This window comes from Pituophis catenifer, unplaced genomic scaffold, assembly GCF_029215685.1.
Source record: "Pituophis catenifer annectens isolate HBS135680 unplaced genomic scaffold, rPitCat1.0.hap2 SCAF_4, whole genome shotgun sequence".
NCBI lineage: Eukaryota > Metazoa > Chordata > Lepidosauria > Squamata > Colubridae > Pituophis > Pituophis catenifer.
The window spans coordinates 11,719,718-11,744,513 of record NW_027256884.1 but is presented as its reverse complement, the minus strand read 5'-3'; the positions used below and the strand labels follow the sequence as shown (position 1 = coordinate 11,744,513).

Here is a 24,796-nt window from a genome sequence, read left to right as displayed (position 1 = left end):
ATTCAAATGATCTAGCACTGTACTGCTTTGTGCATCTCTGATTTAGAAGTGTCACTGGGAAATAGCCAGACTGTAGGCTTGTAAATAACAACAACAACAACAACAACAACAACAACAACAACTTTATTGTCATTGTACATGTACACACAGTATACCCATACAACGAAATTCACTTAACACCCAAAGACCAGGTCCAACACACATAACAATCCTCAAACATCCTCCCACTCACCACAATTCCCCACCCCTAAACCACCCAAACATCCACACAAGAGACTAAGTAATGCTGTCTAACAGCTCACCGATGGTGGCCCTTTAGTTAATTGTTGAGTGCAATTATAGCTCTGGGATAAAAACTGTTCAGAAAGTGTATGGTCCGAGTTTTAATTGTTCTGTATCTTCTGTCAGAAGGCAACAGTCCAAAAAGATTGTAAGCAGGATAGGAAGAATCTCTGAGAATGTTATGCAACTTTCTCAAACGGCAAGATTCGAAGATGTCGTCCAGGGCTGGTAGCTGGAGTCTGATGATATTCTGGGCAGTTTTAATGATTCTCTGTAGAGCTTTTTTGTCCGCTACAGAGCTGCTCCCATACCATGCAAGAATGCCATAGGTCAGGACACTCTCAATGGTACTGCGATAGTAGGACAGAAGTAGATGCTGAGATAGATTGATCTTCCTGAGCATTCTCAGGAAGTACAGCCTCTTCTGTGCCTTCTTCACAGGCATGTTAACATTCGTAGTCCATGAGAAGTCCTTCTCAGCACTTAATTTAATACCGCAAAGCATATGCATACATTTTCTCAGTAGTACTGGCTTTTGAACTCATGGTTACTTTCTCTATATACATAAAGTAGGACTATGTAAGATTTAAAATAGAAAAGTGCAGTCTTTCTAACATATTCCTTTTTTGGATTTTCATTGTTGTGTGAAGAGAGTTTATTGCATTTTCCCCAATGTATAAATTCAGTCTAGAATTTTTTTCTTGCACGATATTAATTCTGCTGCTGGAGCTGAAAGCATTTTCTTTCTTTCTACACTTTTAGCTAGTATCCTATGATAGTGCTCACAATTTAAACCTTCCATTAATGGAAAAATATTTAAGTTAATATAGGTGGAAATAGTTACATTGATTCTTGGTGAGAATACAAACATACTTACACTGTTTTTCTTAGCAACGGTATAGAACTATTTTTGCATTGCATTTTTCTGAGACTTCAGTTTTCTAAATCAACAACTTTCCTCACTTCTGCTATTCAAATGAAATGGGCTGCGATCATTTGTTTTTTTTCAAGCTGTCATTCATTTTAATAGGCCTTATGTATTTGCCCTTAACAGCTGATTGATGTCTTGAAAGAAACTGACTGAAAAAAGTATTAATTTCTAAGTACCTTTGGTCATGCATTGCCTTGAAAAATTTGAGGATGGAGAATTATTGATCAGCTGTTATCATACACTAACATTTAAAATGTGGGAATGGTGCATTTTCTTCTGTGGAATAAGAATGTCCTGAGTTTTTATTATGCTAAAACACATGTAGCCTTTCTAGAAACAAACAACTGAGAAATAAACCAACCTCAACTAAAGCTTCTAACTGAGTTAATTTAGCTTGGTACTAAATCAAACAGAACTGGAACTGTTCATCAAGTATCATTTTTGTATATGATGGAGGGTTTTTTTTGTTTTGTTTTGTTTTTTAGGAATGGATCAAAAATATCCCACTCTGAGTTTGGAAAGCTATTCTGTACTTTCCATCAATTGCATCGACTGCAACTTATAATGGTGTTTAATTGGACTGCATTTTAGAAGGAGAATGAAACACCTTTATATTTACTGTATCAATGAATTGATTGATTGATTGATTGATTGATTGATTCATTCATTCATTCATTCATTCATTCATTCATCATTCATTCATTCATTCATTCATTCATTCATTCATTCATTCATTTATCATTCATCCAAAATATTCCCCGCCTTCAAACACAGTAAGAAAACTGGTTTGCTGTTACCCTGTTTATCATTTTATTGCCTCTAGTCATTCATGCATTTTAGATGATGATTTATGAGCTAGAAGCCAATGCACTGTAACACGGTTTCACCAGTTCTCTCCTAGCATTTAACCACAAAGCCATTCCTCCCGTAATAACATTCCAACCGCACAGTGCAATCTTTGCACTCCTCTCACTCACCAGGTAGATAAATATCCCTAGGCTGCTGACGATATCGGAATTGAATATAATGTGCTCTATTGTCTGTGTAGTGGAAGGGCAGCCCTAAGATTGCTCTGCATTTTCAATGTAAAGCATTTCATATTTTCCCCTGTTAGAAACAGAAGACTGCTTAAAACGGTTCAGGCAACCTGTATTCAAATCCAAGTTGTTTGAATATGATTGATACAGTTGCTTATTGTTTTGCCGCTGGTGAATTGTTTTGAGAGGAGGGAGAATGTGATGGTTTTTTTTCCCCACTACTATTTGTGTTGCACCAAAGAATGGAATGGAACAGAATGGAATGGAATAGAATAGAATAGAATAGAATAGAATAGAATAGAATAGAATAGAATAGAATAGAATAGAATAGAATAGAATAGAATGGAATGGAATGGAATGGAATGGAATGGAATGGAATGGAATGGGACGGGACGGAACAGAACAGAACAGAACAGAACAGAACAGAACAGAACAGAACAGAATAGAATTTAATAGTTTGAAGAGACCTTGGATGTCTTCTAGTCCAACCCCCTGCTCAAGCAGGAGACCCTACAGTATATACCCATGTTGGTGAACCTATGGCACGTGTGCCTCCTGCCGGCCAGCTGATTTTCGGGTCTCTGGTGTGGGGGCAGGGAGCATGTGGGAGATGTGTGCGCCTGCAGGGAGGTCTCACACACATGCATGGGGCAGGAGGGGGTCTTGTGCATATGTGTGGGGGGTGGGGGGAGCACCCCCCTGCAACCCATTTTTGGTCCCAGGAGGCTTCAGGGAGGACCGCCAGGCCCAAAATGGGCCGTGGGGGGTTGCACATGTATGTACTGGGGGTGGGGGAGTGCAGGGGATTGCATGTGCATGCACAGGGGAGCGTGGGGTGTCATGCACACATGTGTGGGGAGTGGGGGGTTGCTCGTGCATGTGCGGGGGAGCATAGAGGGGGTCATGCATGCATACACGGGGGCAGGGTATGCGGGGGGGGCATTGCATTATGGGTGTGGGCAAGCACGCACGCCACCCCCACGCGCTCTCCCCGCTTTTGGCACGCAGCGACAAAAAGGTTAACCATCACTGCTACATACCATTTCAGACAAGTGACTGTCCAGTCGCTTCTTAAAAACCTCCAGTGATGAAGCACCCACAACTTCTAAAGACAAACTGTTCCACTGGTTAATTGATCTCACTGTTAGGATGTTTCTCCTGAATTCCAGGTTGCTTCTCTCCTTGCTTTGTTTCCATCCATTGCTTCATTTCTCTTGCCTTCTGGTGCTTTGGAAAATAAGTTGACTCCCCCACCTCTTCTTTGTGGCAGCCCCTCTAATACCAGAACACTGCTAGCAAGTCACCCCTAGTCCAAGGGTGCTATTCAGCAGGTTTTGACAGGTTATGGAGAACCGGTAGTGGAAATTTTGAGTAGTTCGGAGAACCTTGGTGGCACAGCAGACTAAGGCAGCTGGTGTTAAGTAACACCAGCTGCCTGCAATTACTGCAAGTTCAAAACTCACCAGGCTCAAGGTTGACTCAGCCTTCCATCCTTCCGAGGTAGGTAAAATGAGGACCCGGATTGTGGGGGCAATAAGCTGACTTTGTATAAAAAAGAACACCGCTTTGGGGGGGGGACAAAGCCCTACTAAGCAGGTATATACAAAAGTATGAAGGCTATTGCTTAACGCATTGTAAGCCGCCCTGAGTCTCCGGAAAAGGGCGGCATATAAATTGAACCAATAAATAAACCGGCAAATACCACCTCTGGCTGGGCCCATAGTGGGGAGGGAATGGAGATTTTGCAATATCCTTCCCCTGGAGTGGGGAGGAAATGGAGATTTTGCAGTATCCTTCCCCTGCCATGCCCACCAAGCCACGCCCACCAAGCCACACCCACAGAACTGGTAGTAAAAAAAAAAATGAATTCCACCACTGCCTTAGTCCTTCTTTTCTCTAGACGAGCCATACCCAAATCCTGCTTAATTGTTGCTTAGTTGCAGAATTCCAGAGTGGCAAAAAATGAAACCGAAGCCTGAGCAGAGGGTTTTGAGGAGTTAAAAGCAATGTCTTGGAACCATGGAAGCTTGGTGAGGAACAAGTGTCACCAACAAACTTGTTTTTCCTTTGATTATATATAAAGAGACGGCTGTGTGAAGTAGCCAGCTGATGCAAGCTTTATATGGCGTGTTTCCCCATGTGTGCACTTAGCAGATATTCAGCAGGCTTTGTGGGTCGACACCATAGTGTTGTTCATCATTCTTGCTTGGAAGCCTCCTGCCTGTATTTCTCCTTGTAACAATTAAGATAAACATCGGTTCCCTAATTTAACAACAGCTAAGGGGAGCAGGAGTGATGGCTGTATCCTGTCCCCATAAACACATTCTTAACAAAATGTTATTTTTCTAGGCTCCAAAATTATTGGCCAGCCATGCCATCACAGCATCTCGGCTGCTGCCTGCAGAAGACTTTGCCTTCACTAAAAGTATGCTTGGGATATTTATACTACTCTTCTTAGTGCAAAGGGCTGCCAAATCCCACAGAGGTTTTGAACCTTGGTGTCGACTCCTAAGGTGCTAGGAGAATGTTGGGCAGATGCTGGCTATAAAGTTTCCATCTGCTGCCATCCCTGAGGTTCCAAGCAAGCTGAAGGATCTGGCCTGGTTGAGCTTTCTTTTTCTGTAAGTCCAAGTATCTATTCAATTAATGTTCTTTTTTTAGAATCTCACCTTTAGAACCTCTAATTCTTAAAGATCCTCTTGGCTCCTGGACAGAATAGAATAGAATAGAGTAGAGTAGAGTAGAGTAGGGTGGGGTGGGGTGGGGTGGGGTAGAATAGAATAGAATAGAATAGAATAGAATAGAATAGAATAGAATAGAATAGAATAGAATAGAATAGAATTCTTTATTGGCCAAGTGTGATTGGACACACAAGGAATTTGTCTTGGTGCATATGCTCTCGGAGTACATAAAAGAAAATACACATTCGTCAAGAATCATAAGGTACAACACTTAATGATAGTCATAGGGAAACAGTCAATATAAATCTTAAGGATAACAGCTTACAGTCATACAGTCATAAGTGGGAGGAGATGGGTGATGGGAATGATGAGAAGATTTGTAGTAATGCAGACTTAGTAACTAGTTTGACAGTGTTGAGGGGATTAGTTGTTAAGCAGAGTGATGGCATTCGGGAAAAAACTGTTCCTGTGTCTAGTTGTTCTGGTGTGCAGTGCCCTATAGCGTTGTTTTGAGGGTAGGAGTTGAAACAGTTTATGTCCAGGATGCGAGGGGTCTATAAATATTTTCACAGCCCCCTTTTTGACTCGTGCAGTATACAGGTCCTCAATGGAAGGCAAGTTGGTAGCCATTGTTTTTTCTGCAGTTCTAATTATCTTCTGAAGGCTGTGTCTGTCTTGTTGGGTTGCAGACCAAACCAGACAGTTATAGAGGTGCAAATGACAGATTCAATAATTCCTGTGTAGAGTGGTATCAGCAGCTCATTGGGCAGTTTGAGCTTTCTGAGTTGGCACAGGAAGAACATTCTTTGTTGTGCTTTTTTGATGACGTTTTTGATGTTGGGTGTCCATTTTAGGTCGTGAGATATGGTAGAACCTAGAAATTTGAAGGTCTCTACTGTTGATACTGTGTTGTCTAGTATTGTGAGAGGTGGAAGTATGGAAGAGTTTCTCCTAAAGTCCACCACTATTTCTACGGTTTTGAGTGTGTTCAGTTCCAGATTGTTCCGGTCGCACCACGAGGCTAGTTGTTCAACCTCCCATCTGTATGAGGATTCATCATTGTTTCGAATGAGACCGATCACTGTTGTGTCATCTGTGAACTTCAGTAGTTTAACAGATGGATCGTTTGAGATGCAGTCATTGGTATAGAGAGAGAAGTGGAGAGAGCACACAGCTTTGGGGGCACCCCTGTGCTAATTGTACAGATATCTGATGTGATTCTGCTTAGCTTCACCTGCTGCTTCCTGTCTGTTAGGAAGCTTATGATCCATTTACAAGTGTGTTCAGGTACCGCTAGCTAGATAGGCAACAGATAGTCAACTGATTACAATACCAATGAATCCTCCAAACTCTTGAAAGTGGAATTCCACCCTGAATTCAAGCACCTTTTTCTATTAGTCAGAAAAGTGGGATCTCCAGAGAAATGATTAAAGTTTTCTTCTAGTTGAACCCAGTTCTTGGTGCATCAGCATTGACATACCCACACACTTTCCACTAGTGGCCAAAATTGTGGAAACCTTTTGGGAAAAGTATATTTTTGAGGTTTGATAACACCACTTTTTTTTGGAGTTTCAAGATAATCATATTCTACTGCTGGAATGGCCTGGGAATAGCCCAGACCTTAACCCAATTAAAAATCTACAGAGTGGGCTAAAGAAACTTGTTAGTCAGAAGCGACCCAGCAATAAAACCCAGTTAATAGAAGCAATCCTTCAATCTTGGTTTCACATTATAACAGCTGAAGAACTAAAAGACTTGGTTCACTCCATGGGAAGATATTGTAAGGCCGTAATTCATGCTAAAGGTTACCCAACTAAGGATTAACTGACATGGTGATAATTTTGTATATCTCATGTTTTCTATGGTGATAATTTTTGTATATCTCATTTTTTCTGTGTGTTTCACTTTTCTTCTTTATACTGTAACTGCTATTCTAATAGCAAATCCTTCCTAAAAAGTTATTGCATTACATTCTTGATTATTATTTTTTTTAATTAGATTTATATGCCGCCCTTCTCCGGAGACTCAGGGCGGCTTACAATACGTTAAGCAATAGCCTTCATACTTTTGTATGTTTTATACAAAGTCAGCTTATTGCCCCCACAAACTGGGTCCTCAATTTACCTACCTTAGAAAGGATGGAAGGCTGAGTCAACCTTATCTTTCCATTGATATATAATTTTAAGGTACTATAAAAAAATTAAGCTAATTTGGGAAAATACACATTTCCCAAAAGTTTTCCACAATTTTGGCCACTGCTGTAGTCTTCTTGGTTTACTATTCCCTTTTCCTTAGATGTTACCCGAATTTCTCAATTTAACCTATCATTCTGGGAATCTGTGGAGGTTCTTTTTGCCTAACCTCCTTGATTTGGGGATTAGCACTATACAAAACACTGCTTGAAAGTGGCAGTCACGGCTTCTGCAGGAATTAAAGAGAGTTACAGGTGATTTCTCCGGTTTTGTTAAATTAACTATTCCTGAAATAAAGTTTTCTTCCAGTTTCTGGGTGACCTGAGAAATAATCACATGGAGGTAAATCCCAAAAAGAGAAGATGTTAGTTAGTAGCCATGTCACAACATTGTCTCTACATGAGATGAGATAAAAGCTGGGGTGAAATCCAGCAGGTTCTGACAGGTTCTGGAGAACTAGTAGCGGAAATTTTGAGTAGTTCGGAGAACCAGCAAATATCACCTCTGGCTGGCCCCAGAGTGGGATGGGAATGGAGATTTTGCAGTATCCTTCCCCCAGGAGTGGGGGGTGGGAATGGGGATTTTGCAATATCCTTCCCCCAGGAGTGGGGAGGGAATGGGGATTTTACAATATCCTTCCCTCAGGAGTGGGGAGGGAATGGGGATTTTGCAATATCCATCCCTCAGGAGTTGGGAGGGAATGGGGACTTTGCAGTATCCTTCCCCTGCCACACCCACCAAGCCACGCCCCACTAAGCCAGGCTCACAGAACCGGTTGTAAAAAAAAAATTGGATTTCACCACTGAAAAAAGCTCTACAGTTCACACGTGAGTTCTCTTACAATTAACTGTGGAACGTAGTTTCATTTTTCGATTCGTGTTTAAACAACCTTGGATCAAAATTGGGACGATGAAAAGGAAGAGAAAGTTAGCATGATCCTCAGCTGACCAAACTTTTGCACGGAGTCAGAGAAAGGGACCTAGAATGGATGCCTAGAATTATCTCACCGGTTGAGTTTGGATGGGTAAAATGTTCCCGAGCTGAAGATCGAGGAGGTGGGAACCAGCCCAACTCACAACATCCCCTTCAGGAAGTGGCTTTCCAGGGACGAAAGAGTTCTGAACGAGAAGACTTTGTCTTGGCAGATCTTGGCCACTCAGCCCAGGAGCTCCGGGGCAGCCTAAAATGCTCGCTCGGACCAAAGGCTCGCTTGGGTGAAGAAGATGAGAAATGAACTCCGGCTCCAGCGAGTTTTCAAGATCTTGATTCAGCACCCAGGTCAGGAAAAGCAAGCTTCGGTGTTCTTTGAAGGGTTCGGGCTTGGGTGGTGGTCTCTCCAGGCTGACTTCCAAGGACCTCCTTTGCAACCGGGGGCGGGAGGGGGTGTGAAGTGGGGGAAAACACGAGGGGAAACTGGGGCAGGCAATGGGGAATCCTAAGGAGGCTGCCAAAGAGCCTCCCCTTCCCCAGGAAACATCTTTCAGAGATGCTCGGAGAGCGCTGGACAGCGCTTGGAAAGAAAGTCAAGACCAAACGCAGGAGAAGCCAGCCCGGTTGGGGGCGCCAGGGAGCCCCTAACACCCCCTCCCCTTGCTCAGAAAAGACCCTCGCTCGCCCGCCCACCCCCTCTCTCTCTCCCTCTACTCCCGTCTTCCCCGGCTACTAATCCAGAGCTTAAAAGCCCGGCAACTTTCCGCGCGGTTCCTCGGCTCCTCCTCCCCATCGGAGCGCAAAATACCGGGGCGCTCCAGGTGCAGCCTCCGCCGTTGCTGGCTGAAACGAACGGTGGTGGTTGAGGGTGGGGTGGGTGGGGGGAGGCGGGAAAGCTAGGAGGAGGAGGGGGGTGGGCTACTACTTCGCGTAGCGTGCTTTCCTTCCCCTTTCAGTCGCTCGGCGGCAGCCCGGCTGCTTCCTGCGCCTCGGGCGCTGCGGACTCTCCGGCGCTGGGAGGCCCTGCCAGCCAGCCAGCCAGCCAGCCAGCCAGCCGCTACCGGTTCGCCTTGTCCCCCTCCGGGCTCGCTTCGGTTCAGCTCGGCCGGGACGCGCAAGGGCGCTGCTCCGGCCGAGCCGGAGAAACAGCACCCGAGCCAGCCTCGCCTCCGCCGCTGCAGGATGTCGAACTCGAGCAGGAAGGACTTTGACGTGAAGCACATCTTGCGCCTCCGCTGGAAACTGTTCAGTCACCCGGCGGCGCCCGCGGGCGGCTGTTTGCAACCGGACGGCAGCTTCGAGCACTGGGGCCCGAGCCAGAGCAGGCTGCTGAAGAGCCAGGAGCGAAGCGGAGGAGGAGGCGCCTTCTGGAAGAAAGCCTCCTCCGCCTCGCCCTCGCAGTCCTCGGCAGCCGCCTGCCCGCCGCCCTGCGCCGTCTCTTCCTTGCCCCTCAACGGGACGTCGCTGCCGGCTACCCGGCTCCATGGGCTGGCCGAGCCGCAAGGCCCCCCGCCGGCCCCTCGCACCATCTTCTACGTCGAGTCTCTGGACGAAAGGCCAGGTGGAGGAGGAGGAGGAGGAGGAGGAAGCAGCGGGGGGGACTTCGCTGAGTTCCCCCGCCCGGAGGAGAAGGCGCTGGTGCTGCGCGAAGTCAAGGGGGAGCCGCTGCCCTTCGCCGATGGAGGCGGCCGGGCAACAGGTGAAGGCGCCGCGCACAGGTAAGCTACCCAAGCGAGCGAGTGAGAGAGCGTTGCCCGGCCGGAGGAGCGCCCCTGGCCGGCCAAGGAAAGCCCAACCTCGCTCAGCTCCCCAGCCACGCTCCCCGCCTTGCGTTGCCCTGTTTTGCTCAGTTGTGGGGAGAAAACCCTCCGAGCTCGGCCAATTTGGGAGCCAGCTTGACCCGGGACTTGGCACGAAGATGGGTGGTTGGGTCGCCCTTTAGGAAACCGGAGACCCTCCGAGCTGGGCTTCTTATGGTCGGTTAAGCCAGTCGTTTCTCTGGCATCAGGTGAGAAGCGCCCCTCTCCCCCCAACTGCCTGCCAGTTCCTTCCCTCCACGTTGACTTTTGAGTAAACTGCGCAAAGAAGCAACTTGGCTTCTCCTCCTCCTCCTCTTCTCCTCCTTCTCCTCCGGGGATTAAAGAGCGTTTAAGAAGGCGTCCCTTCGGTCCGACCGTGCCTCGGTAGCGACCGAACTTCGGAGTCTTTTTGTCCCTGGAGAAGAATCGCACGGACGCCTGCCCATCTGGTGGGGAAGCCAATCGCTCAGACACACCAAGAATACAGTAGTTGGGTTTTGCAAGAGTGCTATCTAAGCAGATACTAGCAATGTTATGTCCAGTTGCTGTTGCGCAGGTATTAAAAGCACTTCCTAGGTTATTCCGTAGCGAATTGACCACCAAGCTGATAGATAGAGGCAGTCATTTAGCGGAGCTTGAAGCTCTCTTTTCAATCGCTCCAAGGGACAGTTAAGTCCCGTTTCAATCATTCTCATTGGCACCTACAACATTTCAAAACTCAAACTTTGCTTGAGTTGTACCAGAGTTGATCTGATGCTCAGGGAATGCCTTAATTCTCTTTGGGAGTTCTAGAGAGTCAACAGATTTGTCTCTGTTTTCTTAAGGCTGCGAGAGAGCTGGGCTTCTTGTGAGAAAGCACTCCATGGTCTAACTTTTTTTCATCACAAGTTGATGTTCCCTGTCTAAAATAAATCCTCAACCGAATTCTGCTTTGATAGTGTATATTAGTACTTAGCTAAGATTTTTTTTTTTTCTGGATCCAGTTTCTGGGGAGTGAGCCTTGGGTTTAAGTTGGATTTTTGTGCAGATTGTGTTGTAAACTGATGGAAATCAAAGGATTGCATGACCCAAAATGTCAACTTTGTAAGATTGCACGTGGCTTTCCTTACTTAAGCACATACATTAATTATCCTTATGCACCTACTTTAATTATCCTAAATTGCCACAGACACTATTTAGAGATTTATTGTATCCAAAAAAGGGAGTGTTCTTAATTCTTGTGACTGTGTCTATACACTACTTTTTTCCAGAAAGTTATTAACATCTTGTCTCCCAAGCTCTCTTACAAAGAACCCAATAATATTATTAATTAGTTGCAGCTTTGAAACTAATGATCCTCTCATCGTGGCTTCTGTTTCTAGTCAAAATTTAAAGAACTAAAATAAGTAAAACTTTTATATAAGTTGGACTGCTATTGTACATGGACATTCATACGTCTATGTACTCAAGATATTGATACAAAATGGAAAACTCCCTATTAGTAGTCCAAAGTTGCCGATGAAAAACGCATAACAAGGAAACTGTGCGAAGTTGTTTGTCTTATAAGAATTATGCATGGAAGTGCCTATGATTTCTGTATCCAATTTATTTTATTGATGAATTGAATGGATTTAGGAACGAGATAAAACTAACGGAAGGTCATTTAAAACAGAAGGGAAGAAAGAAAAAACAAGTTTACCGATTTGAATAGCCTGGTTCACTTGGAACCATTCCAGTACGGTTTTAAACAAATTATTTGGAGACCTTTTGTTACTCCCAAAAAGTTGGAGTAAAAGCTTCATTAAAAGTTTCTGAATAAATATGCTGGTATAGAGTTTCATATGTATTTGCCTAAAAAGTTTCCATTTGGACTGTGCATATATATAAGTTTGCCCATAAGAACCAAACCAAGAACTTCAGCCAGAAGATGACAAATGTGATTTTGTCGAAACGTCGCTGCTACCCTTCTAGGGATATGTTTGCCATTACACGGGAAGAAACCCGAGATATTAACTGTACACACACACACACACACACACACACACACACACACACGTGTGTGTGTGTGTGTGTTTTTTTTTTCTGAGGTTTTCACGGGTGTTTGTATGTAGGTCTTTGGTTATTCGGGTTTTCTCCCACGTAAAATTGGAGGTTTCTTGGCTAAGAGCCAAGATATATCTATCTATCTATCTATCTATCTATCTATCTATCTATCTATCAATCGATAGATACTATATATATATATATATATATATTAGTTTAAAACATTACTTTAAAAGGAATATCTTCCTTTTTTTCCTGATAACACTGAAGAGAATTGAAAATCTGGTTTCTTTCTTTTTTTGGGGGGGGGAGGCTATTTATTTTAATGCTCTTCCATTCATTCTACTCCTGGGATGACTTGAATTTCAAATTAGAGTTAGAAAGCACTTCTGTTTGTCAGATTCCCACCAGTTGATTTGATCAAAGTTAAGCATATTGAAACCTGTTTGCTTCAGCGAATATTGATATGCAATCTCACCTATTAAAAGCCAGGAGATTTAAAGATCCTTGACTAGAGCTAATATCAAAAGAAAAACCAGCCAAGCATAGCGGGAACAATATTTTATGTTGCTAGAAATAAAGGAATTTTAGGCCATGCCATTAGGATTTGCTGATGTATGTACTTTGTAGCCGAAATGTTTCTAGCACCTGTCATACAGCTAACCAAACCCTGGCAGAGTTGTCAGTGGTGTTTATTCAGGTGTTTAAATGATTGTTGATATCCTGAAATATTTTATTTAGAATTATGACATTTCAGGTGCATTGAATTTGTTTCACCATTATGTCTATATCCACAGGGTTAAAATCCTTCCTTCCTTCCTTCCTTCCTTCCTTCCTTCCTTCCTTCCTTCCTTCCTTCTTTCTTTCTTTCTTTCCTTCCTTCCTTCCTTCCTTCCTTCCTTCCTTCCTTCCTTCTCTTTTTCTTCCCTCCCTCCCTCCCTACTTCCTTCCCTTCCTTCCTTCCTTCCTTCCTTCCTTCCTTCCTTCCTTCCTTCCTTCCTTCCTTTCTTTCCTTCTTTCTTTTTCTTCCTCCCTCCCTCCCTTTCTTCCTTTCTCTTCCTTTCTTCTTTCCTTCCTTCCTTCTCTTTTCCTTCCCTCCTTCCCTCCTTCCTTCCCTTTCTTTCTTTCTTTTTCTTCCTTCCTTCCTTCCTTCCTTCCTTCCTTCCTTCCTTCCTTCCTTCCTTCCTCCCTCCCTCCCTCCCTCCCTCCCTTCCCTCCCTCCCTCCCTCCCTCCCTCCCTCCCTCCCTCCCTCCTTCCTTCCTTCCTTCCTTCCTTCCTTCCTTCCTTCCTTCCTTCCTTCCTTCCTTCCTGATCCAGTATTAAGCTTTGGAGAGTGTTGAAACATATTTTCTAAATTGCCTAGTGAACTTTCTAATAATTAGAAATTTAGCTACTTTTCAATGACTTTAGATGTATAAAAGCAACCGTTTCTCAAAACACTCAAGTGAGAAGGTTACCCTCAAGTTCAGTTATGTTCAACTGACTGAGAGCCGCTTAATTTTTTAAAAACATTTATGGCAGTGTTCCAAATGAATACAAAAGAAAAAAAAATCTGTGTCACTTCATTTGTCTTTCTTATTCACTGCTTGACCCCTTCACTCAGAGTACATGCAATACTTAAACATTTTGAAGAAACTTAATGAATATTTTAAAAACATCAAACAGAAATTAATATAAATAGACCAAAAGGTAAACAAAACAGAACAACAGTGGGACAAAGTTATGGAAAAGTTTCCTTCCACTTTCCCAAGTGCTTCATTTTAATGAAAACTAGGCTATGAAATTTAGGTCATTTATGGATTCCTTATTTTCAATATTATAACGCAAATTTCCAAGTTCCCATACCAAATTTACGGCTACAATATGTTCCCTCTAATGTATAGTGCACATACAGTAGTGGCCAAAATTGTGGAAACCTTTTGGGAAAAGTGTATTTTTGAGGTTTGGTGGATAATAACACCACATTTTTTTTTTGGAGTTTCAAGATAATCTTATTCCACTGCTGGAATGGCCTGGGAATAGCCCAGACCTTAACCCAATTGAAAATTTACAGAGCTGACTTGTTAGTCAGAAGAAACCCAGCAATAAAACCCAGTTAATAGAAGCCATCATTCAATCTTGGTTTCATATTAGAACAGCTGCAGAACTAAAAGACTTGGTTCACTCCATGGGAAGACGTTGTAAGGCCATAATTCATGCTAAAGGTTACCCAACTAAGTATTAACTGATGGTGATAATTTTTGTATATCTCATCTTTTCTATGGTGATCATTTTTGTATATCTCGGTTTTTCTACATGTTTCACTTTCCTTCTTTATACTGTAACTGCTATTCTAATAGTAAATCCTTCCTAAAAGTTATTGCATTACATTCTTGATTAAATTATCTTTCCATTGATATATAATTTTATGGTACGATTCCCCCCAAAAAGCAGTGTTATTAGCTACCGTATTTTTGGGAGTATAAGACGCACCAGAGTATAAAACACACCTTAGTTTTTGGGGAGGAAGATGAGAAAAAAGCTGATTGGCAGGTGGATCGACCTCCCGGAATACCCCCAATCAGCTGTTCCCAGAGGTGAATTTTAGCAACAGGTTCCTTGGTTGTGAGCTCTGTGCCTTGCTTTTTTTTTTTTTTTCCCTGCCTCTGAAACTTCTGAAACTCCATTTCAGAAAAAACGTTTTTTCCTGCCTCTGAAAGCCTCCGAAACAGAGCTTCAGAAAAAAAAGCCTCTGAAGCTCTGTTTGGGGGCTTTTTTTTTCTGAAGCTTTGTTTCTGATGCTATTTTCAGCCTCTGAAACCTCCATTTGAGAAGCTGGACGGGGCTACATTCAGAGTATAAGATGCACCCAGATTTTCACCCTCTTTTTGGGGGGAAAAAGGTGCATCAAAAAATATGGTAGTTTTAGAAAATACCCTTTTCCCAAAAGGTTTCCACAATTTTGGCCACTACTGTAGCTTGTAACACTACAAGCTTATGGCTTAACTCTCAAGATGCTGTTCGCTTATGCAGAATAGTCTAAAAAGAATGGTCTTGGATGGGAGATTAACTCTTTCATTGCTTCCTGGACTATGAAATGTAGCAAGTGAAAGTTATTTAAAAGAAAAAAAATGTATAAATGATCCTGTCTATTATGCTAGCTGTTCCGGTTTGATCAACTTTTCAGTTCGGAAAACAGAAAAGAATGGCTTATTTTGTTGAGCCGAGTAGAATGGCCCCATGCGAGTCCGTGGGGAAAAAAAACCTCAGCTCCTTTGCCAAGCTATGCAAGCGAGGAGTCTTCTTTGAGCAATTTTTCATGCATATAATGATACATGAATCAATTTCAAGGCAGTGAAGCTGAGAAGCTGATTTTTTTTTCATACTTCTTTGGACTTCTTTTATTTGAAAAATTTTGCAGGTATTCATTATTATTTTTTTTTTCCAAATCGGGGGGAGCATCCGAGCATTCATAAGCATGTTGGGTGAGTCTATAGAATGACAGTCATGAAATTAAAGCCTTCTAGGATGGGTTGGTTCAGTTGCATTTTTTTAAAAAACACAGATTTTCAATTAAAAATATGATAGAACGTGACTTGATATTCCTTCACAAGATCAGTAGGCTAGGATGGCCCAAAGGCTCCGATATCTTGACATCACAGGCATAGATCTGTGAGTGTGTTTCACCTTAACAACTAATTCCCACCACACTGTCAAATAATTTACTAAGACTGTATTACTATTATTCTTCCCTTCCTTACTAGTATCTATCTCTTCCCACTTATTACTATAGCCATGTTGCTTGTATTTTTCAATTTATATTGTTTTTATTTGTTTCCTAATACGATTTGATAGCTTATTAGTAACCTTGACTATCACTAAGTGTTGTATCTTTTTATTCTTGATATTATTATCCTTATGTACATTGAGAGCATATGCACCAAAGACAAATTCCTTGTGTGTCCAATCACTCTTGGCCAATAAAAAATTCTATTCTGTTCTGTTCTGTTCTGTTCTGTTCTGTTCTGTTCTGTTCTATTCTATTCTATTCTATTCTATTCTATTCTATTCTATTCTATTCTATTCTATTCTATTCTACTCTACTCTACTCTACTCTACTCTATTCTATTCTATTCTATTCTATTCTATTCTATTTTTTTTATTGAAAAGTTTTAAAATGTTTTACAAACAAATTCCCCCCTTCCCCCACCCCTTCCCCTCTCGCTCCCCCTCACCCCCGACTTCCCAGAGCAAAATACAGGGTATTGCATTTAACAAACATAATCTAACATAAGCAAACTAACTATAAACTCTTAACTTCCCCTTACTCTTTAACTCTGCCATAGGTACTAAAATATCAAAGTAAAAAGAAAAATCATCTGAATATTTCAGTACGATTTGATAGTACGATTTGATAGCTTATTCGTAACCTTGACTATCACTAAGTGTTGTATCTTTTTATTCTTGATGAGTGTATATTATTCTCCTTATGTACACTGAGAGCATATGCACCAAAGACAAATTCCTTGTGTGTCCAATCACTCTCGGCCAATAAAAAATTCTGTTCTGTTCTGTTCTGTTCTGTTCTGTTCTATTCTATTCTATTCTATTCTATTCTATTCTATTCTATTCTATTCTATTCTATTCTATTCTATTCTATTCTATTCTATTCTATTCCATTCCATTCCACTCCACTCCACTCCACTCCACTCCACTCCACTCCACTCCATTCCATTCCATTCCATTCCACTCCATTCCATTCCATTCCATTCCATTCCATTCCATTCCATTCCACTCCACTCCACTCCACTCCACTCCACTCCACTCCATTCCATTCCATTCCATTCCATTCCATTCCATTCTATTCTATTCTATTCTATTCTATTCTATTCTATTTTTCTGGGGGGGGGGAAATCTGGATAGGAAAAAACGGTTTACCAGGAAACTTGATTCTTTCAAGTAAACATGCAGAATTATGTGTTGTAAGTTTGCTTCAGGCATCCCTGGGGTCAGTAAGATGCTTGAAAGCATAGGGAAACCTCAGGATGATTCAGTTCTATTTCATTCACTTCCTGAGAATGTCTCCAAGAACATGGCTGCTACATTTGGTAGGCTTTTTAAAGTCCTCAACGTGATACAAAAAGACTAGAGGCACTTGTAGCTTTGCACATTTTTCTGTTCCTGGCTGAACAACTGTTGATGCTCCTTCAAAAACAACCAGATCTGTTTGAGGTGGGATAGCACTGGGCTGGGCTGCAAGATTCAAAGGATCACGTTATGTCATGTTTTAGAACCGGCGCCGATTCTGTTTCAAGAGTTTTCTGCTCCTGACTTCGTATGACTGCTTATCTCTTTCCTTAGAAATGTTTCGAAAAGATCCAACTTCTTTGGTCTTTTGATAGAGCAAAGAGGTATGTGTGTGTGTCTTTGGGTGTCTCTCTCTCTCTCTCTGTGTGGTTGTATCAATAAAGACATTGAAGCAGGGGGAAGAAAATGGAATCCATCTTCCGTGCTACAGCTTCATTATATGCTAGGAATCACTTGCACTTTGTCTCAACTTAAAATGTGTCCCAACTACTATAAACCTTGAAAACAGCTTGTGTTAAATGGATATAAATCCCCTTTGCTTCCACCAGTACCTGGAGCAGGACCTGGTAGATTGTGTGCTGGTTTAAGTATACAAATATCAGCTAAGCTACATTCAATCATTACACACACTTAAGAGCCAATGGAACGCTATGCAATGTCTGTGCTGTTAAAATTCAATAATGCTCTGTTATTATTATTGATTCATGTTTATCTTCCACCATCTCAAAACAGATCTCAATTTAACAGCCTTTAGAATAACTGTAAACCTTCCATAAATAACATACTCTTAAGACAGGTGTCTGTTTGGGCCCTCTGCTGTGGCTCCCTGTTGGATGGCCTCACCCCTCGCCCTCCCCTCCCCGTCACTCCTCACCTGGCCTGAGAAGGTAAGGGCGACGGCGGGGGATGGAGAAGCGGCCGGGGCAGAGAGATACAGAGAGAGGGGGAGAGAGAGGGAGGGGGAGGGAGGGAGAGAGAGAGAGATGTCGAAAGGGTTTTGTAGTTCCCATTGTTTTTTAACAACCGGTTCTCTGCCCTAATGACCAGCTGGGTAGGCGTGGCTGGGGGGGGGTCATGTGACTGGTGAAAGTGAGTGACATCAAGTTGGCCACGCCCATCGAGGTTTTGTGGCTCCCGGTGTTTTCTTTTCTGTGGAAAACAGCTCCAAATGGCTCTTTGAGTGTTTAACGTTGCAGACCCCTGATTTAAGATAATTGGGAGGTTTTTGCCTAACCCAAATCCACATTGAGTTACAAAATAAGTTTTAATATCACGAATTATAATTTCCAGTTATAAACAAGGAATAAAATGTTACTTTCCCCCCTATAATATTGCAATGGGGGAAAAAAAGGAAAGAAATATTTTTCCTTCCCTGCTTCCCTAGAATTCACATATTTCTTTTTTTTTTTCTGACTTATCTTAGAAGGAAGGACCATCTGGGGATGCATTTGCAGTTTTGAGAAATGTGGTGGGAAGTCTTTTTTTTTTTTAAAAAAAAAAAACTGTCTGGCAAGAGGTTTTGCCATGGCAAGTCACAAAATGCCTCCTTAACTGGAAGATTATCCAAGGGTCAACATGCACCCCAGCATAAGATTTATGAAGTCAAAGTCTTTTCTATAAATAAAAATGCTTCAAGCTGTTGCTTTGCTGTATACAACATGTGCTTCGTGTTTGTCTTTTTAAAGTGGGGAGGGGATGTGAGAGATGCTTGAAGATTTGCCTTAACCAATCAGTATCTTACAGTTGGTTGATTGATTAATGATGTGCCATCAAATCAATGTCAGCTATTAGAGATCCCATAGATAGCTTTTCTCCATCATCATCTATCCACAACTTAACAGAATAAGAGAGTTCAAAGGGACCTTGTCCAACCCTTTGCTTAAGCAGGAAACACTATACTATTTCAAACAAATGGTTGTCCAATCTCTTCTTAAAAACTTCCAGTAGGAGAGCATCCACAACTTCCAAAGGAAAGCCATTCTACAGGCTAATTGTTCTCACTGTTAGTTAGTTTCTTTTATTGTCATTGCATCTCGTACAATGCCATCTTCAGTGTACATCATACATAGGTAAAGATAAAGGTAAAGATAAAGGTTCCCCTCGCACATATGTGCTAGTCATTCCTGACTCTAGGGGCCGGTGCTCATCTCTGTTTCAAAGCCGAAGAGCCACCACTGTCCGAAGATGTCTCCATGGTCATGTGGCTGGCGTGACTAAATGGCAAAGGTGCATGGAACACTATTACCTTCCCACCAAAGGTGGTCCCTATTTTTCTACTTGCCTTTTTTACATGCTTTCAAACTGATAGGTTGGCAGAAGCTGGGACAAGTAACAGGAGCTCACCCCGTTACGCGGCACTAGAGATTCGAACCGCTGAACTGTCGACCTTTTGATTGACAAGCTCGGTATCTTAGCCACTGAGCCACCACACCCCTTACATCATACATAAGAAAACTATAAAAATAAAACAAAACACACATCCTTCACATTCTACACAATTGAATTAAAAAACCCTGATACTGCATTAATATTATACTATACAGTAGAGTTCAATAGAGTTACTGCTCTGAGATAGAAGCTGTTTTTCAGCCTATTTGTCCTTGTTTTTATTGGCCTGTACCATCTGCCTAATGGTAATAGTTGAAAAAAAAAAGGGTACCCAGGATGAGATGGATCTTTAAGGATGTTTTGAACTTTCTTAAGGCAGCGGGAGCTAATAAAGCTCTTCCAAAGAGGGAAGAGGGCAATCAATTATCCTCTGGGCAATGATGTTAACCCTCTGGAGTTAAGGAAATTTCTTCTTTGTTCTAAGTTGCTTCTCTTCTTGATACGTTTCCATCCATTGCTTTTTGTCCTGCCCACAGGTGTTTTGGAGAACAGGTTGACTCCCCTCTTCTTCGTGGCAGCCCCTCAAATATTGGAACACTGCTTCCATGCCACCTCTGGTACTTCTTTTCACTAGACTAGACATACTGAATTCCTGCAGCTGTTCTTCGTATGTTTCATCCAAAGATGCACAGTCACTGAGTCTATCTACCTTACTCATGGTCATTCTTTTTTTTTCTTTCCTTCCACCTTTCATACCATCAAAGCGATCTTCAGAGATCTAGTTTTTTCCATAATATATCTGAAATAAGGTAATGTTACCCCAATCAACCACATAGATTGTAATATCATCATGGTATATAACCTGGAATTGAATTTGTAGATTTGTAGATACATCTTGTAGCTGCATTTGTAGCTGTTATGCTATAACTTTGCCTTTTTTTTTTCATTTAATTATTTATATTGAAATATGTCATCTATTTCTCTCTCTCTCTCTCTCTCTCTCTCTCTCTCTCTCTGTGTGTGTGTGTGTGTGTGTGTGTTTGTGTGTGTGTAGCACACACTTTTTAAAGTACTCTATGTCACCCACAGCAATTATCAGTGGCCCTGTTCTTAATTTTCAGAAGATAATTAATGAAATCAGACTTTTTAAATAATTGTATAAGCATTGGAATGCAACTAATATTGATTAAATTTAAGATGTTTTTATAGGTACCGAAGAGAGAACTTTTAGAATCTTTCCTGGCTTTAATTCAGTCCTTGAATAAAATATAATTACCGCTTCTTCATCATTTTTCCTTGTTGGTGTATCTAAAATAGAATTTGTAAATAAAAGCAAGTACAATTACTCTTTTGTACGGGTGTCTAATCCTTATTTGTTTTATAAATAAGGTACATTATGATAAATATTTCAGTATCGCCATAGATCCAGCCTGAGACAGGAATGCCATTAGATGAGAATTAGCCTGGCAGAAACTATTTTCAAATTTTGTAATGTTTTCAGCTGTGGAAAGAACATAATGTTTAATCTACTTGAAATAAGCTTTCATGGTGTTTATCAATGAGCTCGCTTCATTTCCCAGGATCTGAGCTACATAAACAATAGAAATGGGCAACACCTGAAAGAAAAAAGAAAATTGCCGGTTCAAAGTAATGTTTTCAAACTACCTTTTAGAACAAGGAATTAAGATTTGGACAACAGAGACCCAATCCTTTGGCCTATATATCTGATTCCCCTGGATTGTTCAGAAGTGTCTTTTAATTTGTATGGCACTAGCTTTGGAGCGCAAGTAAAGGATTTGGCCTAAGGCTCATTCCATGCCCGACTTCATCTGGCATATCGCCGTAGCAGGGGTGTCAAACTGGATTTCATCGAGGGCCAGATCAGCATTGTAGTTCTCCTCCATGGGCCAGCCAGTGGGTGGGTAGAGGGAAGACGGGACGGACACCTCCTGCAGCACCCTGTCGGCCAAAATGGGGCATGAGGGGGGATTGTGCAGTTCCCCTGTGCCCCGTTTTTGGCCTGGACTACCTCCTGCAGCACCCTGCCAGCCAAAACAGGGCATGGGGAGGAGGGCCTTGTGTAGTCCCACTGCTCCATTTTGGCCGGCAGAGTGCTGCAGGAGCCCATCCAGGCCAAAAACAGGGTCTGTGGGGGCCATGCACATCTCCCCCCTGCACCCATTTTGTCTGCCAGAGGCATCACGGGCTGGTCCTTTGCTATTTCCAGACCAGCCCCATGGGACAGATTTAAGCACCCCTGCTCTGTAGGAACAGCTCTTTTGCAAAGTGTCAGCTATATGGAGAAAATGTGATTGTTCTCCCAATTCTGCTCTCCAACTCTGTCCAATGTGTAAAGAAAAAAAGCTATAAAAACCTTTCAGAGTCAGTTTGTGAATTGGGCGACATACAAGATAGATGGATGGATGGATGGATGGATGGATGGATGGATGGATGGATGGATGGGCAGACCAAATTCTTAGCATCAGAAAGGGTGGGAGCTCATTTCCCATTTCACTGGTGGAGAAAGCAAAGGGGAAAAGGAATGTGAACTAGAACGGTGCTTTGTTGTATGTCCATTTGAAGTGGCAAGGGATGACACACCAAGAAAATGTGTTTCACACAGCTGTGGATGGTCCTTGGGTCAAAAGGGTCTGGCAGGAGACTAATGTTTTCAACAGACCTTGAACTTGGGTTAAAAGGTCACTTTGCTAACATTTCAGCTGCAGACTTTAATTACTATTAGATATTGTCTGTCTCTTTATTTGTCTCTCTATTTGTCTATCTGTCTGTCAGTCTGTCTGTCTAGAACTACATTTTTAGTAAAACATTCTTCAATGTGATCAATGTTAATCGGCACTTGTAATACAGAAAGCAGAGTTAAAATTCTTTCTTTCTTTCTTTCTTTCTTTCTTTCTTTCTTTCTTTCTTTCTTTCTTTCTTTCTTCCTTCCTTCCTTCCTTCCTTCCTGCCTTCCTTCCATCCACCCACCCACCCACCCACCCACCTACCTACCTACCAATCCATGTATCTGTCCATCCGTCCGTCCAACTGTCTGTCTATCTATTCTAAAACTACATTTTTAGTAAAACATTTTTCAATGTGATCAATGCTAATCAGTACTTGTAATACATAAAGCAGAGTTTTATTATTTTATTTATTTTATTTATTTATTCAATTTATATACCGCCCTTCTCCTAGTGGACTCAGGGCGGTGCACAGCCAAAACTAAAATACATAACAATACAAAATTTAAAATTAATTAAAAGAATTATATACTTTGGCCCGAATTAAAACAGTGCGAATTAAAACCCATTAACAGATTAAAACTAAACAATTAATAACCATTAAAAACTAAAAAAGGGGGGCGGGGTTCACGCCAGCCCTGCTTGCTGGAAAAGAAGAGTTTTCAGGGCTCGGCTAAAGACCCGAAGATCCGATATCCTTCTTATCTCTGGGGGCAAATCGTTCCAGAGGGCGGGGGCTGCCACAGAGAAGGCCCTCCCCCTGGGGGTCGCCAGCCGACATTGCCTGGCCGACGGCACCCTGAGGAGTCCCTCTCTGTGGGAGCGTACTGGACGGTGGGAGGCTATCGGCGGCAGAAGGCGGTCCCGCAAGTACCCAGGTCCTAAGCCATGGAGCGCTTTAAAGGTGGTAACCAACACCTTGAAGCGCACCCGGAAGACCACTGGAAGAGAGTTAAAATGATTCCTTCCTTCCTTCCTTCCTTCCTTCCTTCCTTCCTTCCTTCCTTCCTTCCTTCCTTCCATCCTTCCTTTCTTCCTCCCTCTCTCCCTCCCTCCCTCCTTCCCATCCATCCATCCATCCATCCACATACCTACCTACCTACCTACTACCTACCTGTCCACCTGTATGTCCGTCTGTCTATTATCAGCCATCTTTTACATCCTCTCTTTTCAATCTTTGTTGTGGGGGGAAGAAAACTCACTCAAAGCTGTTCAGATAAAAGAGATGATTTGAAACCAACAAATATTACATCCAAAGGTATGAATCTTCATTTAATGCCATTAGTTACAAACTAATTCTGAATAATTCTGAACCTCTGGAGATAGACCAGTCCAATGAGAGCTTACAGACATACCCATTTTTTGTTGTGAAACTTGCTTTCAGATTCTAGCACGGAAGTTCATAATAAAAGACAAAGTAGACCCATGAGCAGAATTATTTACAATATTCGGTCAGAGAAATGAAATAATACAAAATAATTTTTGGTTTTATTTGATTTCATGGATGGTTTGGAAGAAAATTTGTGAAAGGGAATGGTGATAATTTAAAAGATTTCCCAAACATAACAGGAGCTTTTATGCTACAATTTAGCTTCATGGTTTTCAAAGACCCAAACTTCCAAAAATCAGGTTGTTGTTATTGTTAGTTATGAAGTCATGTCCGACCCATTGCAACCCCATGGACAACATTCCATCAGGCCTTCCTGTCCTCCACCATCCTCTGGAGTCCATTTAAGCTCACTCCTATGCTTCAGTGACTCCATCCAGCCACCTCGTTCTCTGCCGTCCCCTTCTTCTTTTGCCCTCAATCTTTCTCAGCATCAGGCTCTTCTCCAGTGAGTCTTTCCTTCTCATTAAGTGGCCAAAGTATTTGAGTTTCATCTTCAGGATCTGGCCTTTTAAAGAGCAGTCAGGGTTGATCTCCTCTAGGACTGACCGGTTTGATCACCTTGCAGTCCAAGGGACTCGCCGGAACCTTCTCCAGCACCATACTTCAAAGGCCTCTTCTTTGGCGCTCAGCCTTTCTTATGGTCCAACTTTCACATGCAACTGGGAAAACCATAGCCTTGACTATATGCACTTTTGTTGGCAGGGTGATGTCTCTGCTTTTTATTAAGCTGTCTAGATTTGCCATAGCTTTTCTCCCCAGGAGCAAGCGTCTTTTAATTTCTTGGCTGCAGTCCCCATCTGTGGTGATCTTGGAGAACAGGAAAATAAAATCTGTCACTACCTTCAGTGTCACTACCTTCACAAAATCAGGTATGCAAACATAAATCCCTGAAAAAAATATACAGTTTTGCTATTGTAAATCATTTGGTATGTAATTAAAGACATATCATCCCCTGCCTAGAATTTGATCATATTAGTGAGATATTCCCCACTTGCTGAGGGATCAGTTAACAAAGTATGTAATAATATAACAATTTGGAAACCATAATCAGGCCAATGAAAATTGGCTTTTTGTTACAGAGTAGGAAAAGAAGACACTGATACACAATGGCAAACAGGATCATTATTTTCATTTATTGCCTAGAATGGCTATAAATCAATACGAATGATCATTTTGCATTGAAGTCTGACTGTTTTTCATATCTGAGCCAAAATTGGCTTTTTATTGCTATCTTTTCTTTGACAAGATACTTTCATTGTACATTATCATTGTTTCCCCCAAGTAAATTTTCTCCATGTTGAGTATTATCCATTTCTTTAAATCAATGCAACTATACTATTTCTGTGACATTATTTATAGTGCTATCTCAGCCATTATAACCTTTTCCTTTAA

At 42.0% G+C, this 24,796-nt stretch overlaps 1 protein-coding gene across 2 annotated transcripts in view; it reads left to right on the top strand.

The window, feature by feature from the left end:
- The first annotated feature begins 9,235 nt into the window (after positions 1-9,235).
- Positions 9,236-24,796, top strand: part of KLHL1 (kelch like family member 1) — a 163,085-nt gene continuing 147,524 nt past the window's right edge. For both annotated transcript variants that reach the window (XM_070942781.1, XM_070942779.1), the window contains exon 1: positions 9,236-9,771. In XM_070942781.1, the coding sequence (XP_070798882.1) occupies positions 9,236-9,771 (536 nt within the window). The remainder of the gene's footprint in view (positions 9,772-24,796) is intronic.